This window comes from Bos mutus, chromosome 6 (genome assembly GCF_027580195.1).
Source record: "Bos mutus isolate GX-2022 chromosome 6, NWIPB_WYAK_1.1, whole genome shotgun sequence".
In the NCBI taxonomy this organism is placed as follows: Eukaryota; Metazoa; Chordata; class Mammalia; order Artiodactyla; family Bovidae; genus Bos; species Bos mutus.
Genome location: NC_091622.1, coordinates 95,405,688 through 95,427,074, shown reverse-complemented (window position 1 = coordinate 95,427,074; position 21,387 = coordinate 95,405,688). Strand labels below are relative to the sequence as shown.

The window sequence follows — 21,387 nt, the reverse complement described above, 5'->3', positions numbered from 1 at the left end:
CACCAGTGAAGCCCCTTATAAGATAAAACATTATTTACACTGTTTCACAGCAGGTCAGGAAGCAACACTTAGAACTGGACATGGAACAACAGACTGGTTCCAAATAGAAAAAGGAGTACGTCAAGGCTGTATATTGTCACCCTGCTTATTTAACTTATATGCAGAGTACATCATGAGAAAAGCTGGACTGGAAGAAGCACAAGCTGGAATCCAGATTGCCGGGAGAAATATCAATAACCTCAGATATGCAGATGACACCACCCTTATGGCAGAAAGTGAAGAGGAACTCAAAAGCCTCTTGATGAAAGTGAAAGTGGAGAGTGAAAAAGTTGGCTTAAAGCTCAACATTCAGAAAACGAAGATCATGGCATCCGGTCCCACCACTTCATGGGAAATAGATGGGGAAACAGTGGAAACAGTGTCAGACTTTATTTTGGGGGGCTCCAAAATCACTGCAGATGGTGACTGCAGCCATGAAATTAAAAGACGCTTACTCCTTGGAAGGAAAGTTATGACCAACCTAGATAGCATATTCAAAAGCAGAGACATTACTTTGCCAACAAAGGTCCATCTAGTCAAGGCTATGGTTTTTCCTGTGGTCATGTATGGATGTGAGAGTTGGATTGTGAGGTGTTGGAGAAGACTCTTGAGAGTCCCTTGGACTGCAAGGAGATCCAACCAGTCCATTCTGAAGGAGATCAGCCCTGGGATTTCTTTGGAAGGACTGATGGTAAAGCTGAAACTCCAGTACTTTGGCCACCTCATGCGAAGAGCTGACTCATTGGAAAAGACTCTGATGCTGGGAGGGATTGGGGGCAGGAGGAGAAGGGGATGACAGAGGATGAGATGGCTGGATGGCATCACTGACTTGATGGACGTGAGTCTGGGTGAACTCCAGGAGTTGGTGATGGACAGGGAGGCCTGGCGTGCTGCGATTCATGGGGTCGCAAAGAGTCGGACACGACTAAGTGACTGAACTGAACTGAACTGACAGATTGATTTTTCCATTTGATAGTGTAAACAAACATCTGTCCACACTAACACAGCAAATTCAGTACATATAGTTTTAACTCATTTTTAGCTAGGGCTTCCCTGGTGGCTCAGCTGGTAAAGAATCTGCCTGCAGTGCAGGATATCTGGGTTTGATCCTTGCAATGCAGGAGATCTGGGTTTAATCCCTGGGTTGGGAAGATCCCATGGAGAAGGGAAATGCTACCCACTCCAGTATTCTGGCCCAGAGAATTCCATGGACTGTATAGTTCATGGGGTGGCAAAGAGTTGGACATGACTGAGCAACTTTCACTTTCCCTGGTGGCTCAGTGGTAAAGAATCTGCCTGCCATTGCAGGAGATGCAAGTTTGATTCTTGCGTTGGGAAGATACCCTGGAGGAAGAAATGGCAACCCACTCCAGTACTTCTGCCTGGGAAATCCCATGGACAGAGGAGCCTGGTGGGCTACAGTCCATGGGTCACAAAACAGCTGGACGTGACCTAGTGACTAAACAACAATAACAACAATATTACTTCACTGCTATGATGTATCATAAATTAATTATTGCTGTCAGTCAAGGACATAGGGATTATTTCCACTTTTTATCTACTGCAATTAGCTTTTTACTTTTTAACAACTACTACTTTTACTAGTTTTAACAATAACTACTTTTTAACAACTTTCACTTTTCTAAGTTGGTACAACACCAGGAAGCAATATCTGTTTACCCAGCCCAATTCAGTAGCACATTAAACACGTTCTCTCACTTAATCATCACAACCTTGTGTAAAGTAGTAGTTTTTAATAGATTTAACAGATGAGAAAACGGAGATAGAGAAGTGGCCCAGAGGAGTTAAGGAATTTACCCTAATCACAAAGCTGATAAAAGTTTAACTCTAACTCATTTTCCCTATTGCCCCTCTTAAACAGCTTTTCTCTGAGTCTTAGGAGGTGTTCCCCAGCCTTTCCTACTTGTCCGGTTCTTTTTCTAGCTCCTTTGAACTGCTTTCGGGCATTTTGGAGAGTCCTAGGTCCTCAGGTCTCAATTGGAATTCATTAAAAGGCTTAGGCAGGTTTCTGAATATCCTAAAATATTTTTATATTACTCTGTGTATGCCAGCAGGTATGCATTTTCTTTTCTGAGCAAATCTATAAAATGTGTCAGAGTTTTAAAATTAGTTGTGTTTCCTAAAAGGTTGAGAGTCTTTTAGGACTCTGGAGCAGCCTCGTGTGCTTGTGAGGTAGTGTTCTGGGTTACCAAGTTGGGGGTTGCCATTTGTTTCTTTGTCTTATGATTTTTTTACTCTTGCTTCAGCTTTTCGAGCAATATACATCATCCAGGCCACTAATATGTACGCTGAAGCTCTCCCAACTAGCAATAACCATTTAGAGGTTATCAGCATGGGATTTTTCTCCCCTGCCAGGAGGCTTGATCACTGTTCATGCTATCGTGTTCCATGTTCCAACATATTTCAGTATCCCTCAACCTGCTTTGGGATTTCAGTGCCTCAGAAACTGTAAGCATCTAATGGGGTGATGAATTGTTAAATAGTCATGAGACTTGACTACTTGTTTAGCTGTTAAGACTGAGAAGAAATCATGCTCTCTTTGAATAAACAATAATTCCTTGACTGTGGTCTAGACCGACAGACACTATGCCTGACTCCTGTGTGTCTAGCACCTGCCTCTCTGACGTTAGTTACCAGGTCTTTGAAACCATGAAGGAAACGACTATTTTGTTCCTACTTAATCTTTTCATTCAGCTAGGAAAGGAAATGTTCCATTCTTTTCCATAGTCCTTGTACTGATTCGTAACACATTTTGTAAAAAAACGTGAGCATGAATTGAAGCTAAAGCTGTCTTTCTCAAATTTCTCCATTCTCACTTCTCTTTTGGTCTGTATTACTTTTGGCTCATTTGAGAAGACCCTGATGCTGGGAAAGATTGAGGGCAAAAGGAGAAGGGGACGACAGAGGATGAGATGGTTGAATGGCATCACCGACTCAATGGACATGGGTTTGGGTGGACTCCAGGTGTTGGTGTTGGACAGGGAAGCCTGGCATGCTGCGGTTCATGGGGTTGCAGGGAGTTGGACATGACTGAGCGACTGAACAGAACTGACTTTTGGCATAATGTTTGATTAGGCTGTCCTTCTAATCAGAAGCTTAACACAGCAAATTTTCTTTGTCATGTATGTTTTATTATATACTTTCTTTTCACTGCAGCATAAATATATACTTTTATTTTCACTAAGATAATATACTTGGATGGTGAAGGGTTGTCATTCACACTTTCATTACTAAGCATTGATATATATATATATATATAATTTTAAATTATATATTTAATTTTTTTTCTTTCTTCCAGCTCACCTTTTCTGTGCCACACCTTGTATATGAGTTCATTCATACATTGGACTTAACAACAATGTACTTATCTCTAGGGGTTGTTTCATAATACTGCATATAAAATTAAAATCAGTTTTCCAGGTCAGAAAAAGGGCATAGCATTTAAGTTTTAGGAGTTTTAATTCATAAAAGCTAATCTCTGTTGTGTAATTTTTAATGTATTCCTCAAGGCCATTGATTTTAGCAGCAGTTTGTTAAGTAAATACTTAATTTATATGTGGTAGACTTTCAGTTCAGGTATACCAGGTGATTGCCCAAGGGGAGAAAACATTTAAAAGCTTCTGAGTATGTGGGTGTTTTAGGGCTATAATCAACCAAACATTCAGTAATTTGGGCAGCAAAACCAGAAAACTGGCAAGGCCTCAGCTTTACTTAATAACTGCGACTGTGCCACAGTTAAAAGCAGTACTTACAAGAGGCCTCTGAGGAAAACCCAGGAGCCAAAAAAGTGGTGCTGGTGACTCAGTAAGTGTCCCCTGCCCCATTAACTCAAGGTTGTGTGGAGGTGAGAGAACACTGTTGGAGACTTTCAAGAAAGAAAGTGTGGCTTCTCTTAAGCCTATTCTGTTCAGTATGGGTTTTTCTTAAAAATATCCAGTAGGAAATATACCTGAGCCCTGTAAAAAGACAACCTGTAAAATTGAGGACCTTCGCTGGGAGGGTGGAGCTTCAAGAGAATAAATTCAAACCATCTGCAGAAAGGATGTAGGAATGTTAGGGGCCCCCATTTTGAGAAGAGAATTTTCCAGCCTATGACAGGCTCCATCTGACTTTAACATAGTGAATTGGGAGGCAGCATTAGGAGGCAATTAACACCTTTCCTACTAATATAGCAAGTGGTTGGGTGGAGGATGGCTTGGGAGGAATGGAGCAGAGGGACAGGAACTGTAAGGAGGTATTGCTGCAATGGTCCTCTAAATTAAGCAAACAAACAAGTCACTCCCCCCCAAAACAAAAACATATGTTGTCATTGGAAGTAATTTTTAATTTTAAACCTTGTTCACCTAGATATTCTTTTGCTTATAGAAAAATAAAGTAAAATTTGACTTTCTGTTTTTTGTGTTTTTTGGCATCTGTATCAGACAATAATGACTATACATTTACTTTTTAAACATAATAAAATACTAAGTACCTAACACCTTGCCCTTGCCCTGGACACCTAGAATCAGCACTCCAAAGCAGGAAAGGACCCCCAGGGTTAACTCACCTACCAAGGAGAGAAAAGTACCAGAGTCAATTACTCAGGCAATTTTCAACTAAAAATAGCTTTAGCACTACGTATGTTTCGAGTGTCTAAGATCCTAAAATATTTTAAAGTTAACCTCAAAAGTTTCCAGGATTATTTTTGACCTTCCTTCTTCTTTAGCAAATATTTAATATTCAGTTTATTCATTCCACAGATGTTTACTAAGCACCTACCATACCCTAGCACTGGAGATACGATGGCAAATCGACCAAAAATGGTTTCTGCCCCACGGTTCTGTGTATGCTTCACAAGTCTTTGTCATATATGTTTCATGTGAGCCTCTGGACTGATCTGCCTGACAAAATGATTCTTGGTGAGGCCATGATAGCAAGAATGGGTATCGTCATCCTCATTCTATCATGATCCAAGTAAGGAAGGAAAAATAGCTGCAATTTATCAATGGAAGTATCTGCTGAGGTCATTGGTATTGTGGTGGGAGTTAATCCAAAAGCCTTTGGTGTGTGGTCTGTACTTTCTAGTTGGTTCGTGCAATCTCAGAAATGTGTAATTTAGACTACATAAAATTAAGACTACTGACTTATAGCTTGCTTTAAAAGAATGAAGTTTGATTACCTTGTGGACATACGAAAAGGTGTGTGCATGCTAAGTTGCTTCAGTTGTGTCCAACTCTTTGTGACCCTATGGACTTGCCTCCTCCAGGGGATCTTCCCAACACAAGGACTGAACCTGTGTCTCTTATGTTCCCTGCATAGTGAAACAATGAGTTGAGTCCAGTTCAGTTGCTCAGTCATGTTTGACTATTTGCGACCCCACGGACTGCACCAGAGTGCCAGGCCTCCCTGTCCATCACCAACTCCCGGAGTTTACTCAAACTCATAACCATTGAGTCAGTGATGCCATCCAACCATCTCATCCTCTGTCATCCCCTTCTCCTCCCACCGTCAATCTTTCCCAGCATCAGGGTCTTTTCCAGTGAGTCAGTTCCTCACAACAGGTGGCCAAAGTATTGGAGTTTCATCTTCAGCATCGGCCCTTCCAATGAATAGTCAGGACTGATTTCCTTTAGGATGGACTGGTTGGATCTCCTTGCACTCCAGGGGACTCTCAAGAGTCTTTTCCAACACCACAGTTCAAAAGCATCAATTCTTTGGCCGTCAGCTTTCTTTATAGTCCAACTCTTACATCCATACATGACTACTGGAAAAACCATGGCTTTGACTAAATGGACCTTTGTTGGCAAAGTAATGTCTCTGCTTTTTAATATGCTGTCTAGGCTGGTCAAAACTTTTCTTCCAAGGAGCAGGTGTCTTTTAATTTCATGGCTGTACTCATCATCTACAGTGATTTTGGAACCCCCAAAATAGTCTGTCACTGTTTCCATTGTTTCTCCATCTATTTGCCATGAAGTGATGGGACCAGATGCCATGATCTTAGTTTTCTGAATGCTGAGTTTTAAGCCACTTTTCAATCTCCTCTTTCACTTTCATCAAGAGGCCCTTTAGTTTTTCTTCACTGTCTGCCATAAGGGTGGTGTCATCTGCATATCTGAGGTTATTGATATTTTCCCTGGCAATCTTGATTCTAGCTTGTGCTTCATCCAGTCCAGCATTTCTCATGATGTACTCTGCATATAAGTTAAATAAGCAGGGTGACAATATACAGCCTTGACGTACTCCTATCCCAATGTGAAACCAGTCTGTTGTTCCATGTCCAGTTCTAACTGTTGCTTCTTGACCTGCATAAATATTTCTCAGGGGGCAGGTAAGGTGGTCTAGTATTCCCATCTCTTGAAGAGTTTTCCACAGTTTATTGTGATCCACACAGTCAAAGGCTTTGGCATAGTCAATAAAGCAGAAGTAGATATTTTTCTAGAAGTCTCTCACTTTTTCAGTGATCCAACGGATGTTGGCAATTTGATCTCTGGTTCCTCTGCCTTTTCTAAATACAGCTTGAACATCTTGAAGTTCATTGTTCACATACTGTTGAAGCCTGACTTGGAGAATTTTGAGCATTACTTTGCTAGCGTGTGAGATGAGGGCAATTGTGTGGTAGTTTGAGCATTCTTTGGCATTGCCTTTCTTTGGGATTGGAATGAAAACTGACCTTTTCCAGTCCTGTGGCCACTGCTGAGTTTTCCAAATTTCCTGGCACTGAAACAATAGCTAATAAAACATCACTTTGCTAAAGAGCTTCTATCAATCAGCTAATCTTTAAGCTCACCAGAAAAGACATTTGAAAATATTCTTGGCCATATATCTGGGAAAACTGTAACTGGAAAAGGTATATGTTCCCTAATGTTCATTGCAGCTCTATTTACAATAGTTAAGACATGGAAGCAAGTTTAATATCTAGAAGATGTGGTACATATATCAGTCAGTTCAGTCATGTCTCCTTCTTTGCGATCCCATGGACTGCAGCACATCAGGCCTCCCTGTCCATCATCAACTCTCCAGCTTGCTCAAACTCATGTCCATCAAGTTGGTGAGGACATCCAACCATCTCATCCTCTGTTGTTTCCTTCTCCTCCTGCCTTCAATCTTTCTCAGCATCAGGGTCTTTTCCAATGAGTCAGTTCTTTGCATCAGGTGGCCAAAGTATGTATATATTGTATATATAATATATATATATACATATATATGTTGTATATACATATATACAATAGAATATTACTTGGCCATAAAAATAATGAAATATTTCCATTTGCAACAACGTGAATGGACCTAGTGATTACAACATTAAGTGAAGTAAGTCAGACAAAGACAAATATCATATTATATCACTTATATGTGAAATATAAAACAAAAAAATGTTACAAATGTATTTATTTACAAAACAGAAATAGACTCACAGACATATAAAACAAACCTTGGTTACCAAAGAGGAAAGGTGGGATGGGGATAAATTAGGAATTTGGGAGTAACAGATATGCACATATTATATACAAAATAGATAAACAACAAGGACATATTATATAGCAAAGGGCACTATATTCAGTGTTTTGAAATAACCTGTATAGGAAAAGAATCTGAAAAAGAAAGAGACTATATATATTTGTATGACTGAATCACTTTTCTATACACCCTAAACTAATACAATGTTGTCAACCATGCTTCAGTAAAATAATTTTTTTTTTTAATGGGGATTCCTGGGCCTTGCCACAGACAGATGCAGCTTGAATCCCTAGGAGGATGAAGCCTAGGGCTTTCCTGACCGGCTGGTGTGAGGAGAGAGGAAGGGGAAATGCTATCTGGAAGTCGAGGAAATTGCTACTAAACAAGTCCTGGTGGGCTGGATGTAGATGAAGAGCTCTTGTAACAACAGTTTGCATTCCAGCATATCTCATTTTTATGTTTGAACAATTGTGATTTTCCAAGAGAGAAGACTGGATTGGGGAGCTCTTGTTGCATGGCGAAGAGTATCGATATGTAAAGAGATCAGAAATACATCTGCTAAATCAGTGCAGTCTGCATTACACATGACTTCCAAGTTCAGTGACACTCAGGGCGAACCAGAAAGGTTGATGATACAATAGTGTCCTCTGTTTCTATTTACTATGTCTAACTTGGGGTGCCTCAGTGGGTAAAGAACTTACCTGCAGTGCAGGAAACACAGGAGACATGGATTCGGTCCCTTTGTTGAGAAGATCCCCTGGAGGAGGAAATGGCAGCCAACTCCAGCATTCTTGCCTAGAGAATTCCATGGACAAAGGAGCCTGGCGGGTTATAGTCCATGGGTCTCAAAGAGTCAGACACGACTGAGAGACTAAACACACAAACACACACGTCTAATAAAAACCCCGCATCTTTAAGATCTTTTAACATATTTTTTTATTTGCTTGTTTTGTTATTAACCATTTGTCTAGCAACTATATTTAAATACACTCTATTAGACATAAAGTGACAGAAAGAACATGCCGTGCTAAGTTTCTTCAGTTGTGTCCAACCCTTTGTGACCCGGTAGTTTGTAGCCTGCATGGCTCCTCTGTCCATGTGATTCTCCAGGCAAGAGTATTGCAGTGGATTGCCATTTCCTTCTCCAGAGGATCTTCCTGACCCAGGGATTGAAGCCATGTCTCTTCAGTCTCCTGCATTGGCAAGTGTGTTCTTTACCACTAGCACCACCTGCTGCTGCTGCTGCTGCTAAGTCGCTTCAGTCGTGTCCGACTCTGTGCGACCCCATAGACAGCAGCCCACCAGGCTCCCCCGTCCCTGGGATTCTCCAGGCAAGAACACTGGAGTGGGTTGCCATTTCCTTCTCCAATGCAGGAAAGTGAAAAGTGAAAGTGAAGTCGCTCAGTCCTGTCCGACCCTCAGTGACCACATGGACGGCAGCCTTCCAGGCTCCTCCGTCCATGGGATTTTCCAGGCAAGAGTACTGGAGTGGGGTGCCATTGCCTTCTCCTGGGAAGCCCTAATTTCATATTTTTCATACAATTGATTTTCTTTTTTTTTTTGTACACCATTGGAATTTAGCCAGTGGAAAAATAACCTCCGTTCAGGATGGCTTAATCATTTTCATGCTCAGAAATTTTGATTATAAGTCTTGACACAAATGGTACAGATTTTCGTTGAACTGTACAGAACGGCAAAACCTCACTAGATTTGGCTTCCACTCTTGGACTTCAAGTTTCTCCCAAAACTTCTCTGCTATTTCTCTCCTTCCTGTACCTTGGTCTCAACCCTGCTTGCACTTAAGACTTACCTGGGAACTTTTAAAAAGAATGGATGTCCAGGCAGACCTTCCACCCACACCAATTAAACTACAGTTTTTGCTGATGAGGCCAGGCATGAAATACTATAAAACATTCTGGGTGATTCTCATATCTGATCAGTGCTGAGAATGACTCTTGCCAAAAGGAGCTCCTCTCCCTTCTCTCGCAGCCTCATGCCCTGTGCTTCCACACCTTTCTATGTGAAGTTCCTGCCTACCAGAACATCCTTTCTGCTCTTGTTCTCATGTTTTCATCACATCCATCTTTCAAAATCTGGTTCAGATGCCATTTCTTTCACTAACTTGTTTTTGAATGCCTTGTGAAGTGAAAGTCACTGAGTTATGTCTGACTCTCTGCAACCCCATGGACTATACAGTGCATGGAATTCTCCAGGCCAGAATATTAGTGGGTAGCCTTTCCCTTTTCCATGGGATCTTCCCAACCAGGAATTGAACCCAGGTCTCCTGCAATCCAGGAGGATTTTTTACCAGCTGAGCCAGAAGGGAAGCCCTATGAATTCTTTAGGTTGAAAGTAATCTCTGCCTCCTTTGGAATTCTTAGAGCATTTTCTTCCCTGTCAGGTCACTTTCCAGCTTGCCATTTCTGTGCATATTATATTTTTGCACCCACCCACCCACCAGTTAGTTAACCTATAAGCTTTTTTAGGGAAAGAAAGCCAACTTTCTGATTCATTTTTTATACCTCACAGTGCCAGTAAACACAGGAAGAGGAAGATGGAAGGAAGAATAAAGAGGTGACAGAATGACTTAAATGATATCCATCCAGCTTATCTTTTTCTCTACTCTTATCCAGCATTAGAACTCTCTCTCTCTCCTTCTCTTTCCTAAGTGTTGGAGTAAAATGTCATTTCTCAACCACTTTTCTACATTGATATATTCTTTAAGTTTTGTCTTTTCTTGGATGATCAGGTAGTTGCAGTATTAAAAGCCTAACTCAGAAACATTCTAACTACAATGCGACCCCGAGTTCTAGTTCTCTTTGATTGTTGTAGTCTCATCTTCTCCAGTCTTTCTCCCTAGTGTGTCCTAATTTATACTCTGTAATCTCCTTAAAACGTACTTGCATCCTGTTATTTCCCTGCACAAGAGCCTGGGCATATTTCCCTATTTTCCATCAAGTCTACTCCAAGATAGCTCATCTTGGCCACCGCCCCTGACTTCAGACGTGGGATAGCTCCTCTCAGCCACCACCCCACGTCCAAGGTTAGGGGCGGCGGCCCAGAGGAGCTACCCCAAGTCCGAGGAGTGGCAGCTGCGAGGGTGCAGGAGGGCCGAGAGGAGCTGCTCTTCCAAGGTAAGGAGCAGTGGCTGAGCTTTGCTGGAGCAGCCTTGAAGAGATACCCCATGACCAAGGTAAGAGATACCCAAGTAAGACAGTAGGTGTTGTGAGAGGGCATCAGAGGGCAGACACGCTGCCATGTGGGGCCACCCAAGACAGATGGGTCATGGTGGAGAGGTCTGACAGAATGTGGTCCGCTGGAGAAGGGAATGGCAAACCACTTCAGTATTCTTGCCTTGAGAACCCCATGAACAGTAGGAAAAGGCAAAATGATAGGATACTGAAAGAGGAACTCCCCAGGTTGGTAGGTGCCCAATATGCTGCTAGAGATCAGTGGAGAAATAACTCCAGAAAGAATGAAGGGATGGAGCCAAAGCAAAAACAATACCCAGTCGTGGATGTGACTGGTGATAGAAGCAAGGTCCGATGCTGTAAAGAGCAATATTGCATAGGAACCTGGAATGTTAGGTCCATGAATCAAGGCAAATTGAAAGTGGTCAAACAGGAGATGGCAAGAGTGAATGTCGACATTCTAGAAATCAGCAAACTAAAATGGACTGGAATGGGTGAATTTAACTCAGATGACCATCGTATCTACTACTGCGGGCAGGAATCCCTTAGAAGAAATGGAGTAGCCATCGTGTTCAACATGACTCCAAAATAAAGAACATGGATGATCTCTGTTCATTTCCAAGGCTAACCATTCAATATCATGGTAATCCAAGCCTATGCCCCAACCAGTAATGCTGAAGAAGCTGAAGTTGAATGGTTCTATGAAGACCTACAAGACCTTTTAGAACTAACACCCGAAAAAGATGTCCTTTTCATTATAGGGGACTGGAATGCAGAAGTAGAAGTCAAGAAACACCTGGAGTAACAGGCAAATTTGGCCTTGGAGTATGGAATGAAGCCAGGGCAAAGGCTAATAGACTTTTGCCAAGAGAACACACTGGTCATAGCAAACACCCTCTTCCAACAACACAAGAGAAGACTCTATACATGGACATCACTAGACGGTCAACACCAAAATCAGATTGATTATATTCCTTGCAGCTAAAGATGGAGAAGCTCTATACAGTCAGCAAAAACAAGACCAGGAGCTGACTGTGGCTCTGATCATGAACTCCTTATTGCCAAATCCAGACTTAAATTGAAGAAAGTAGGGAAAACCACTAGACCATTCAGGTATGACCTAAATCAAATCCCTTATGATTATACATGGAAGTGAGAAATAGATTTAAGGGACTAGATCTGATAGACAGTGCCTGATGAACCATGGACGGAGGTTCGTGACATTGTACAGGAGACAGGGATCAGGACCATCCCCATGGAAAAGAAAAGCAAAAAAGCAAAATGGCTGTCTGAGGAGGCCTTAAAAATAGCTGTGAAAAAAAGAGAAGCAAAAAGCCAAAGAGAAAAGGAAAGATACAAACATCTGAATGCAGAGTTCCAAAGAATAGCAGGAAGAGATAAGAAAGCCTTCTTCAGCGATCAATGCAAAGAAATAGAGGAAAACAACATAATGGGAAACTAGAGATCTCTTCAAGAAAATTAGAGATACCAAGGGAACATTTCATGCAAATATGGGCTTGATAAAGGACAAAAATTGTGTGGACCTAACAGAAGCATTCTAATCAAGGCTATGGTTTTTCCAGTGGTCATGTATGGATGTGAGAGTTGGACTGTGAAGAAAGCTGAGCACCAAAGAACTGTTGCTTTTGAACTGTGGTGTTGGAGAAGACTCTTGAGAGTTCCTTGGACTGCAAGGAGGCCCAAGTCTATCCTAATGGAGATCAGTCCTGTGTGTTCATTGGAAGGACTGATGCTGAAGCTGAAACTCCAATACTTTAGCCACCTCATGCGAAGAGTTGACTCATTGGAAAAGACCCTGATGCTGGGACGGATTGGGGGCAGGAGAAGGGGATGACAGAGGATGAGATGGCTGGATGGCATCACCGACTCGATGGACATGAGTTGGAGTAAACTCAGGAGTTGGGTATGGACAGGGAGGGCTGGCGTGCTGTGATTCATGGGGTCCCAAAGAGTTGGACATGACTGAGCAACTGAGCTGAACTGAACAGAAGCAGAAGATATTAAGAAGAGGTGGCAAGACTACACAGAAGAACCGTACAAAAAAGATCTTCATGACCCAGATAATCACGATGGTGTGATCACTCACCTAGAGCCAAACATCCTGGAATGTGAAATCAAGTGGGCCTTATAAAGCATCACTACGAACAAAGCTAGTGGAGGTGATGGAATTCCAGTTGAGCTATTTCAAATCCTAAAAGATGATGTTGTGAAAGTGCTGCACTCAATATGCCAGCAAATTTGGAAAACTCAGCAGTGGCCACAGGACTGGAAAAGGTCAGTTTTCATTCCAATCCCAAAGAAAGGCAATGCCAAAGAATGCTCAAACTACCGCACAATTGCACTCATCTCACACGCTAGTAAAGTAATGCTCAAAATTCTCCAAGCCAGGCCTCAGCAGTACATGTACCATGAACTTCCTGATGTTCAAGCTGGCTTTAGAAAAGGCAGAGGAACAAGAGATCAAATTGCCAACATCTGCTGGATCATGGAAAAAGCAAGAGAGTTCCAGAAAAACATCTATTTCTGTTTTATTGACTATGCCAAAGCCTTTGACTGTGTGGATCACAAAAAACTGTGGAAAATTCTGAAAGAGATGGGAATACCAGCCCACCTGACCTGCCTCTTGAGAAACCTATATGCAGGTCAGGAAGCAACAGTTAGAACTGGACATGGAACAACAGACTGGTTCCAAATAGGAAAAGTAGTATGTTAAGGCTGTATATTGTCACCCTGCTTATAACTTATATACAGAGTACATCATGAGAAATACTGGGCTGGAAGAAGCACAAGTTGGAATCCAGATTGCCGGGAGAAATATCAATAACCTCAGGTATGCAGATGACACCACCCTTATGGCAGAAAGTGAAGAGGAACTCAAAAGCCTCTTGATGAAAGTGAAAGTGGAGAGTGAAAAAGTTGGCTTAAAGCTCAACATTCAGAAAACGAAGATCATGGCATCCTGTCCCATCAGTTCATGGGAAATAGATGGGGAAACAGTGAAAACAGTGTCAGCCTTTATTTTTTTGGGCCCCTATGTCACAGCAGATGGTGATTGCAGCCATGAAATTTAAAGACGTTTACTCCTTGGAAGGAAAGTTATGACCAACCTAGATAGCATATTCAAAAGCAGAGACACTACTTTGCCAACACAGGTCCATCTAGTCAAGGCTATGGTTTTTCCAGTGGTCATGTATGGATGTGAGAGTTGGACTGTGAAGAAAGCTGAGCACCAAAGAATTGATGGTTTTGAACTGTGGTGTTGGAGAATACTCTTTAGATTCCCTTAGACTGCAAGGAGATCCAACCAGTCCATTCTAAAGGAGATCAGTCCTGGGTGTTCTTTGTAAGGACTGATGCTAAAGCTGAAACTCCAATATTTTGGCCACCTCATGTGAAGAGTTGACTCATTGGGAAAGACTCTGGTGCTGGGAGGGATTGTGGGCAGGAGGAGAAGGGGACAACTGAGGATGAGATGGCTGGATGGCATCACTGACTCGATGGACATGAGTTTGAGTGAACTCCAGGATTTGGTGATGGACAGGGAGGCCTGGCGTGCTGTGATTCATGGGGTCGCAAAGTGTCAAACAGGACTGAGTGACTGAACTGAACTGATCTGAACTAGTCCAAGGTCCTCACCAGTTCTGCATTTAAGGCTTTTCATGATCTTTTCATGCTTTATTCCCATTCCACTCCTTCTCCAGACTAATTCAACAGCTAGCTTTAGCTATTTAGGTCTTCCTTTCCTTTGTTTTACACTCATCAACCTTATCTTTGCTAATAGGTTTCCTTCTAGGTATCATCTTCATCTCTATGAGTTCAGTTCCTAATCATTCTTCAATTTCAATGAAAGATTACTTCCTCCATTAGTCCTTAACAATCTCCAGTGCTCTCCCTGCCCTAGATCGAAAGTCATCTCTCCCCTGAATCCCCAAAGCATTTCTATTTTTTTTTTTTTTTATAGCATATCACTTTCCTCCTTAGGTTGCCCTTATATTCTTTACATGCCTGTTTTCTTAAAAATCCTGTAAGCACTTAAAGGGCAAGTGTTGAACTCATACACTCTTTATGCTCCCTATGGTGTCTCATATTTAAGTTTAAGTTTCATCACTAGTTTCTACTAATAAAGAAGTCTGTGACCCTGAGCAAGTCATTTAACCTGTTTGTGTCAATTTGTTCATAAATCAAAAACATATTCTAACAGTCTGAATTTGAGATGGATTAAATTACATATTCCTGGGGCTGCACAAGAACACTTGGAAGTACATACTAAAATAAAGATTCCTGCATAACTTCAACAAAGCCTCAAATTATGGCCACACTACTAGCTGTTTCCACCAATAAGTTCCTATAATTATTTTTTCTGACTTACTTGGATCAATACAGAGTGGTGTGACTGTGCCGTTCCTGACTGTTACTGCTACCTCAAGCATCAGTGACATAGTATACGCCTCCCCTTTTTGTTATGTATAGCATTGCATTTGTGTTTGGAGGGAATCATACATTCAATCATTTATGCCATAAATATTTATTGAGTATCTATTAACCAGACATTTTTCCAGGTGATAGGTTCTATTCTCAGATTAGTAAATAGAAGAGGGGAGGGGAAAGGAAAAAAAAAAAAAAGGTGTAAGTATGAAAGGTTTTTTTTTTTCCTATTTTAACTATTCTAAACAATCTCTCATTAGTAGATTATGAAACTTTTAGACCACCTATGTTAGGCTAAGACTCAAAGCAAACTCTTTCATGGTTAATGTTTCCTAAAAGCAAAAGGAAAATTCCTTTTTTTTTTTTCATTTGTGCAGATGATGCAGAGCAGTGAGTACAAAGTGTGTCCACTCAATCCTTCTAAAGATAATACACTGGAAACAGTTTGGTGGGTGTGAATCATTCAGACAAGCATTCTTCACTCAGAAATAGAAACTGGCCTTATTTGTTCCAGATGTTATACAGCTGCAGGGAAGTTAAAGCCAGTGGTCCTGTTTTCAATGCAACCAAACTCTTATTGCATTTGGAATTTCTTAACCAATGAACTCATGTTACTTGTTCTAAGACATGCACGATTTTCTTTTTTCCACTCTTTCCATTTACAAACAACTCTGTTTCAAGGGAACCACACTTCAGAAGTAATGAGTCTACATCTGTGTTGTACAAAGGAAACACATCCTGTTTACCACTGTCTCCACCTTTCATATATCTCAACCTCTTTAATTTCAGGCATAAAATATCTCAAAGAGAGTACTTGAAGGAAAGAAAAAGGAGAGTTGAGTTGTATGGTTCTTAATATTTTATAGCTCTTTAAAGATGGAATTATGAGATGTTCATCTTAGGAAGAATTTTAAGCAGAATTGTTAGGGAGGATATTGAGTACAAAGATGTAACTCAAATTGTTGTTTGTAGTTTTAAAAACTTGACTTATTAGCTTATTTCTTGACTTGCCTGTAGGTTTGTAAGAGCTACTGTGTTGATGCATGAAATATAAAATGATTATCGCTCTTTGAAGAGGGTAAATAAGTTAAGAAATTAAGTAGGTGATATACATGCTAATTTTATATCTAGTCCATAAAAATGAAAATATATGTGTTCTGTTTTGTTTGAGAACACTTGTGTCTGGGACACACACAAAGTACCAGATCTTGAGATTATTGTTTTTATAGGGAAGACTTTTTCAAATTGTGGTTCATGGACAATCTACAGCAGAATCACACTGGTAGCTTTATGAAAATATGTACTTCTAGGCCCAGTTGAGTTAGAATCTCTTCAAATTGGGCCTGGGTAAAGCTAGAGGGACTCCAGAGATCAAACAACAACAACAAAGTCTCATCTTCCAGCTGTGAACAGCAAAGCCTAGACAAGTTAAGTGAATTTCTCAAAACCATGAAGCCAGTTAATAATAAAGGCCTAGAATTTTGTTTATTAATGCTAAGACCAACATTCTTTTCATTAGTTTTTATCCTTCAAAAAGATAAAAAAAAAAAAAATTTAAAGGAACATATGTACAAATAGGGGCTTCCTAAGTGTCTCGGTGGTAAAGAATCCATCTGCCAATGCAGGGGACACAGGAGATGGGAGTTCAATCCCAGGATCAGGAAGACTCCCTGGAAGAGAAAATGGCAACCCACTACAGTATTTTTGCCTGAAAAATTCCATGGACAGAGGAGCCTGGTGGGCTATATTCCATAGAGTTGCCAAGAGTTGGATACTACTGAGCAACTGAGCAAGTACTCAAATATCACTGGATGCCTCACTTAACAATTCTTTTATATAATATATTTTATGAAAGTGTTAGTTGCTCAGTTGTGCTCAACTCTTTGCAACTCCATGAACTGCAGCCTGCCAGGGTCCTCTGTCCATGGAATTCTACAGGCAAGAATATTGGAGTGAGTAGGCATTCCCTTCTCCAGGGGATCTTCCCAGCCCAGGGATTGAATCCAGGTCTCCTGAATTACAGGCAGATTCTTTTACTGTCTGAGACACCAGGAAGACCAATATACTTTATACATGTATAATATAATATAAAATCATATACTTCTATTATTAATTATCCAAATCCTTATTCTCCAGGATTTTGGAAGTACCTTTCCTTCAGAGTCACCATGAATCTTTTGAGTTAAAATCTTCCAGGAAAAAGAGGAAAATGTTATGTTTCATGGATTATTGATTAAGTCTTTGAAATTTCATGATTGATTATTATGGAAATGAGTGTTTATTAATTAAACTATTCAAACCATTCAAATAGCAGTTTGGATTCAGTAATGATTCTTCAAAGACATACACAAAAACTGTAATTGATGGCATACATTCTTGGTATATGTATATGGCATAGGTTAAAATCGAGCCTTAAAATAGTCTGTGTGATGCCATTCAAAACTGATTCAAAAACTTGTTCCACACATATTAATAGTGCTATTATCATTTTATATGTTTTCTTATGTATGTAGTTTAGTCTACAAAAAGGAAAAGACTCTAGCATAAGAATGCTATTTATTAGGTTTTCTATAATTTGCCTCAAGTGATAGTGTGCTGACACTCATTTGGGGCTTCCCAGGTGGCTCAGATGGTAAAGAATATGCCTGCAATGTGGGAGACCCGGGTTCAGTCCCTGGGCTGGGAAGATCCCCTGGAGAAGGGAATGGATTCCCACTCCAGTATCCTTGCCTGGAGAATCCTATGGACAGAGGAGCCTGGCGGGCTACAGTCCATGGGGTGGCAAAGAGTCAGACACGACTGAGCAACTTTCATTTTCACTTTCTGACACCCACATATGAGTAAAGAGGCACTATCAGAGACAAGGTGTGCACATATACTTCTCTGCTATTCATAAGTGAACACTCATAAATGCATTGAAGACAATATTGTTTTCAGTGTTGCTGCTGCTGCTGCTGCTAAGTTGCTTCAGTCATGTCCGACTCTGTGCGACCCCAGAGATGGCAGCCCACCAGGCTCCCGTGTCCCTGGGATTCTCCAGGCAAGAACACTGGAGTGGGTTGCCATTTCCTTCTCCAATGCATGAAAGTGAAAAGTGAAAGTGAAGTCGCTCAGTCATGTCCGACTCCTAGCGACCCCAATAACCGTAGCCTACCAGGCTCCTCCGTCCATGGGATTTGCCAGGCAAGAGCACTGGAGTGCCAATGCCTTCAGTGTTAGTCACATATAAAAAAGGGATATTAGAATTCTGGGTATGTATGTGAGATGAGAGCCTCTCTTCTGTAAATGACTCATCACCAAATTCTGTGACTAGACTCCACAGAATCAGAGCGAAAAATGGATGTGAAGTCTACTGGTTCTCTGACCTAAGTCTGCTGCCAGGCAAAGAGGAGTGTTCCCATATGTGAGTTCCATTTAAATTCCCCCCAAATTCTTCCCTGTTGATTTATTAAGTTTTGAAGTTTTTTTCTTTCTTTAAGGATAGTAGACGCTTGTTTCCACATAGCTTTTCATTTATAAATTAAAAAAAAAACTTAAGGTCAATTATTTAATAATTTTTGAGTGATAGTAAAGATACAATAAATATGATGAGATTCATAAATGTAAAAGCAGATGTACCTTAGGGTCCACATTGAGAATTTTTCTGTCTCTTTTGTATTTGAAAAGTAAGCCTTCTGGATTATCGGCAATCACTTGGTAGTTGGGAGTTGAATTCCAAACAGCAATATGACTGTCCCAGTTGTAAAAACTATAAAAATAAATATTTATTAGGAATTAATACGCATAATGAAATAAATGGACAAATATATTCCAGACAATATTTGAGGCAGGTCAGCTTCAAGATAAATGGATAAGATCATAGTCTGTAGAACCATGCAGACCACAGGTATGATTAAAATTCTTGCAGAAAAGATTAGACTGGGTTCTTAATTGTTTAGATACATATTTATGACTATTTTGCATGATTTCCTGGTTTGGACACTCTAAGATCTAGGGCCTATTCCAGGATTATATTCCCAGGAAGAAGAAAATTGATGTAATTTAAGGCTATTTCTTCTAGCTCAGACTCTTCAGGTTATTGAGTATTCAGAGTATTAAATAAGAGACTGTTTACTGGAAGGAAAAGTAGGCTAAGTCACCACTTTTCATTCAAAACCAATTAATTTGTTTCTTTAAGGCTCTATTTTTCAATGATACGTTTCCCAGGCAGTAAGAAAACTACTTGTGTTTGAGAGGTGACCACAGGCCAGGCATGATGTGATGTATTCTACAACAACATCCATATGAAACTGCTCTTACTTCGCAGACAAGACAGATATCAGAGGAGTTCAACTAGTATAGTTAACATTCTAAATCTAATATTTCAACCCAGATCTGTGTGTTTCAGAGCACACACATACTCTTTCTTCCACTCAGCATTGCCTGTTCAACTCTTTCTTTGGATGATCTTCTATGGAAACTTTGTATTTTTTCCATGTCTTATTTTATATCTATTTGTCAATACAAATATAATGCTGTTATGTGTTAGAAGCATCCTCAACATACTTATTTTTACATATCTTATTCCCGTTAACACATTTCTAATATTATGTTTGCTTTTAAAATGACAGCTGTCAAGATAAGACATGTATAGCTCACAGCCCAGTATGCATCTCAAATATTTTTAATATTTATTTATTTATTTTTTGTGTGTGTGTGTGTAATACAGTTTTATTAAAGTATAAAGGAGATAGAGAAAGCTTCTGACATAGGCATCAGAAGGGGGCAGAAAGAATACCCGCTTGCTAGTGTTAACAATGAGGTTATATAATCCAAAGAATGTCTGGAGGTTGTAAAGACCTCATCAGACCTACTCCCATAATTTACATTTTAAGAGAACAGAAGGTTGAATCCAAAGACTGTCCTTAGGCAGGATACATTATTGTTATATAATCCTAAGGAATGTGGAGAAAGAAAAAAAGTTTGTCTTTTCTTCCTCCTTGAGAATTCCAGACCCCTCTCTCCTTGGGGACCCCTAGACTCCCTATCAACCTGCCTAGGAACTGACTCTCTTATTCCCCCCTTTTCTTTTAGAAGAATTATGTTGCCTAGGGAAAAGGGGCCTCATTCTCGTTCCATAACTGCTTCCGAGCTGACAAGGGGCTTTGTCCCTAAATTGGTGAGGCAACATATTCTCCTAATCCTCATATTGAGGATATCTGATCCAGGGGCCCCAAATAGTTGTTGGAGGAAGCTACAGCAGTAGCAGGAGTTTGAGCAACCATTTGTAACTTAAAAGCTTTCATGCGGCTAGAAACAAATCCAGTTATACAACTACAGAAGCAGGCAACATAGTCATTAAAACAAGTTAAAATCGAAATTAAAAGTCACATTATGTCCATAGTTGAAGTACAAAGTGTTGCACCAGTCCATTTTAGGGTTGGTAGATGTCATCAGATGAAGAAGAGGCATTGCATGTGATTGTTGTCGAAGGTATTCACAGACTTGGAGAAAGTCTTTTCCTTGAAGTGGGGATGTCTACCACGGGAAGCCTTCCACTGACGAAGAGGGGAGCGTTCCGCAGACCCAGCAGTTAGACCGATTGTGGAATGCAGCATAGGAGTGAGCCCAGAACAGGAAGACATTGTCTTGAGGATCCAACGGCAGACTCAGGATTTTTGGAGTCAGCAGTAGATTTTTATAATCATTTCCCCCTTATCCTATTTCTGGGTTGTTTTGCCTTCTATCACTGCTCTTCTTCATTTTGAAAGAGTAGATTTCACTGATTAAAGTCACCCTGAATTACATTGTTTTCTGAGGCATCAACATTTTGCTATTACCTGAAAATGTGATATGTTTACCTTCAAATATTTTAATATTCAAAAACTGATTGTATAGATCATATATCTTCAGGGGTGCATATGAGTGAGAACTAGTCTCTATCATCCCCTCTTCTTCTATGGTCAAGACATAATAACATCTGCCTTTTCTGAGGCTTAGAGTTAGAAAAAGAAGTTTTTCAACCACCTCTGTGTTTTCTCAACCCTTCCCAAGAGAGCAGGAATGACTATCTGATTAACGAATTGAGGGCCCGAGCTGAACATTCATGCTTTCTAGGTCCTCACTTTAGCCAGGTTTTGGCAGGCTCAATGCTCAATAGGTTGATGATAGGAGAGTCGCCAATAGTATTGGTGGTGAATTTAATCCAGTAGAAAAGGAATTACAAGACAATTTGACTTCACACTCAAACTGGGTTCCTCAATTCGGTTTAATT

General features: G+C 40.5%; 1 protein-coding gene across 1 annotated transcript in view; it reads right to left on the bottom strand.

The window, feature by feature from the left end:
* Nucleotides 1-21,387, bottom strand: part of CFAP299 (cilia and flagella associated protein 299) — a 719,586-nt gene that overhangs the window by 10,075 nt on the left and 688,124 nt on the right. Inside the window, exon 5 of the mRNA XM_070372982.1 lies at nucleotides 18,753-18,882. Within this exon, the coding sequence (XP_070229083.1) occupies nucleotides 18,753-18,882 (130 nt within the window). The remainder of the gene's footprint in view (nucleotides 1-18,752; nucleotides 18,883-21,387) is intronic.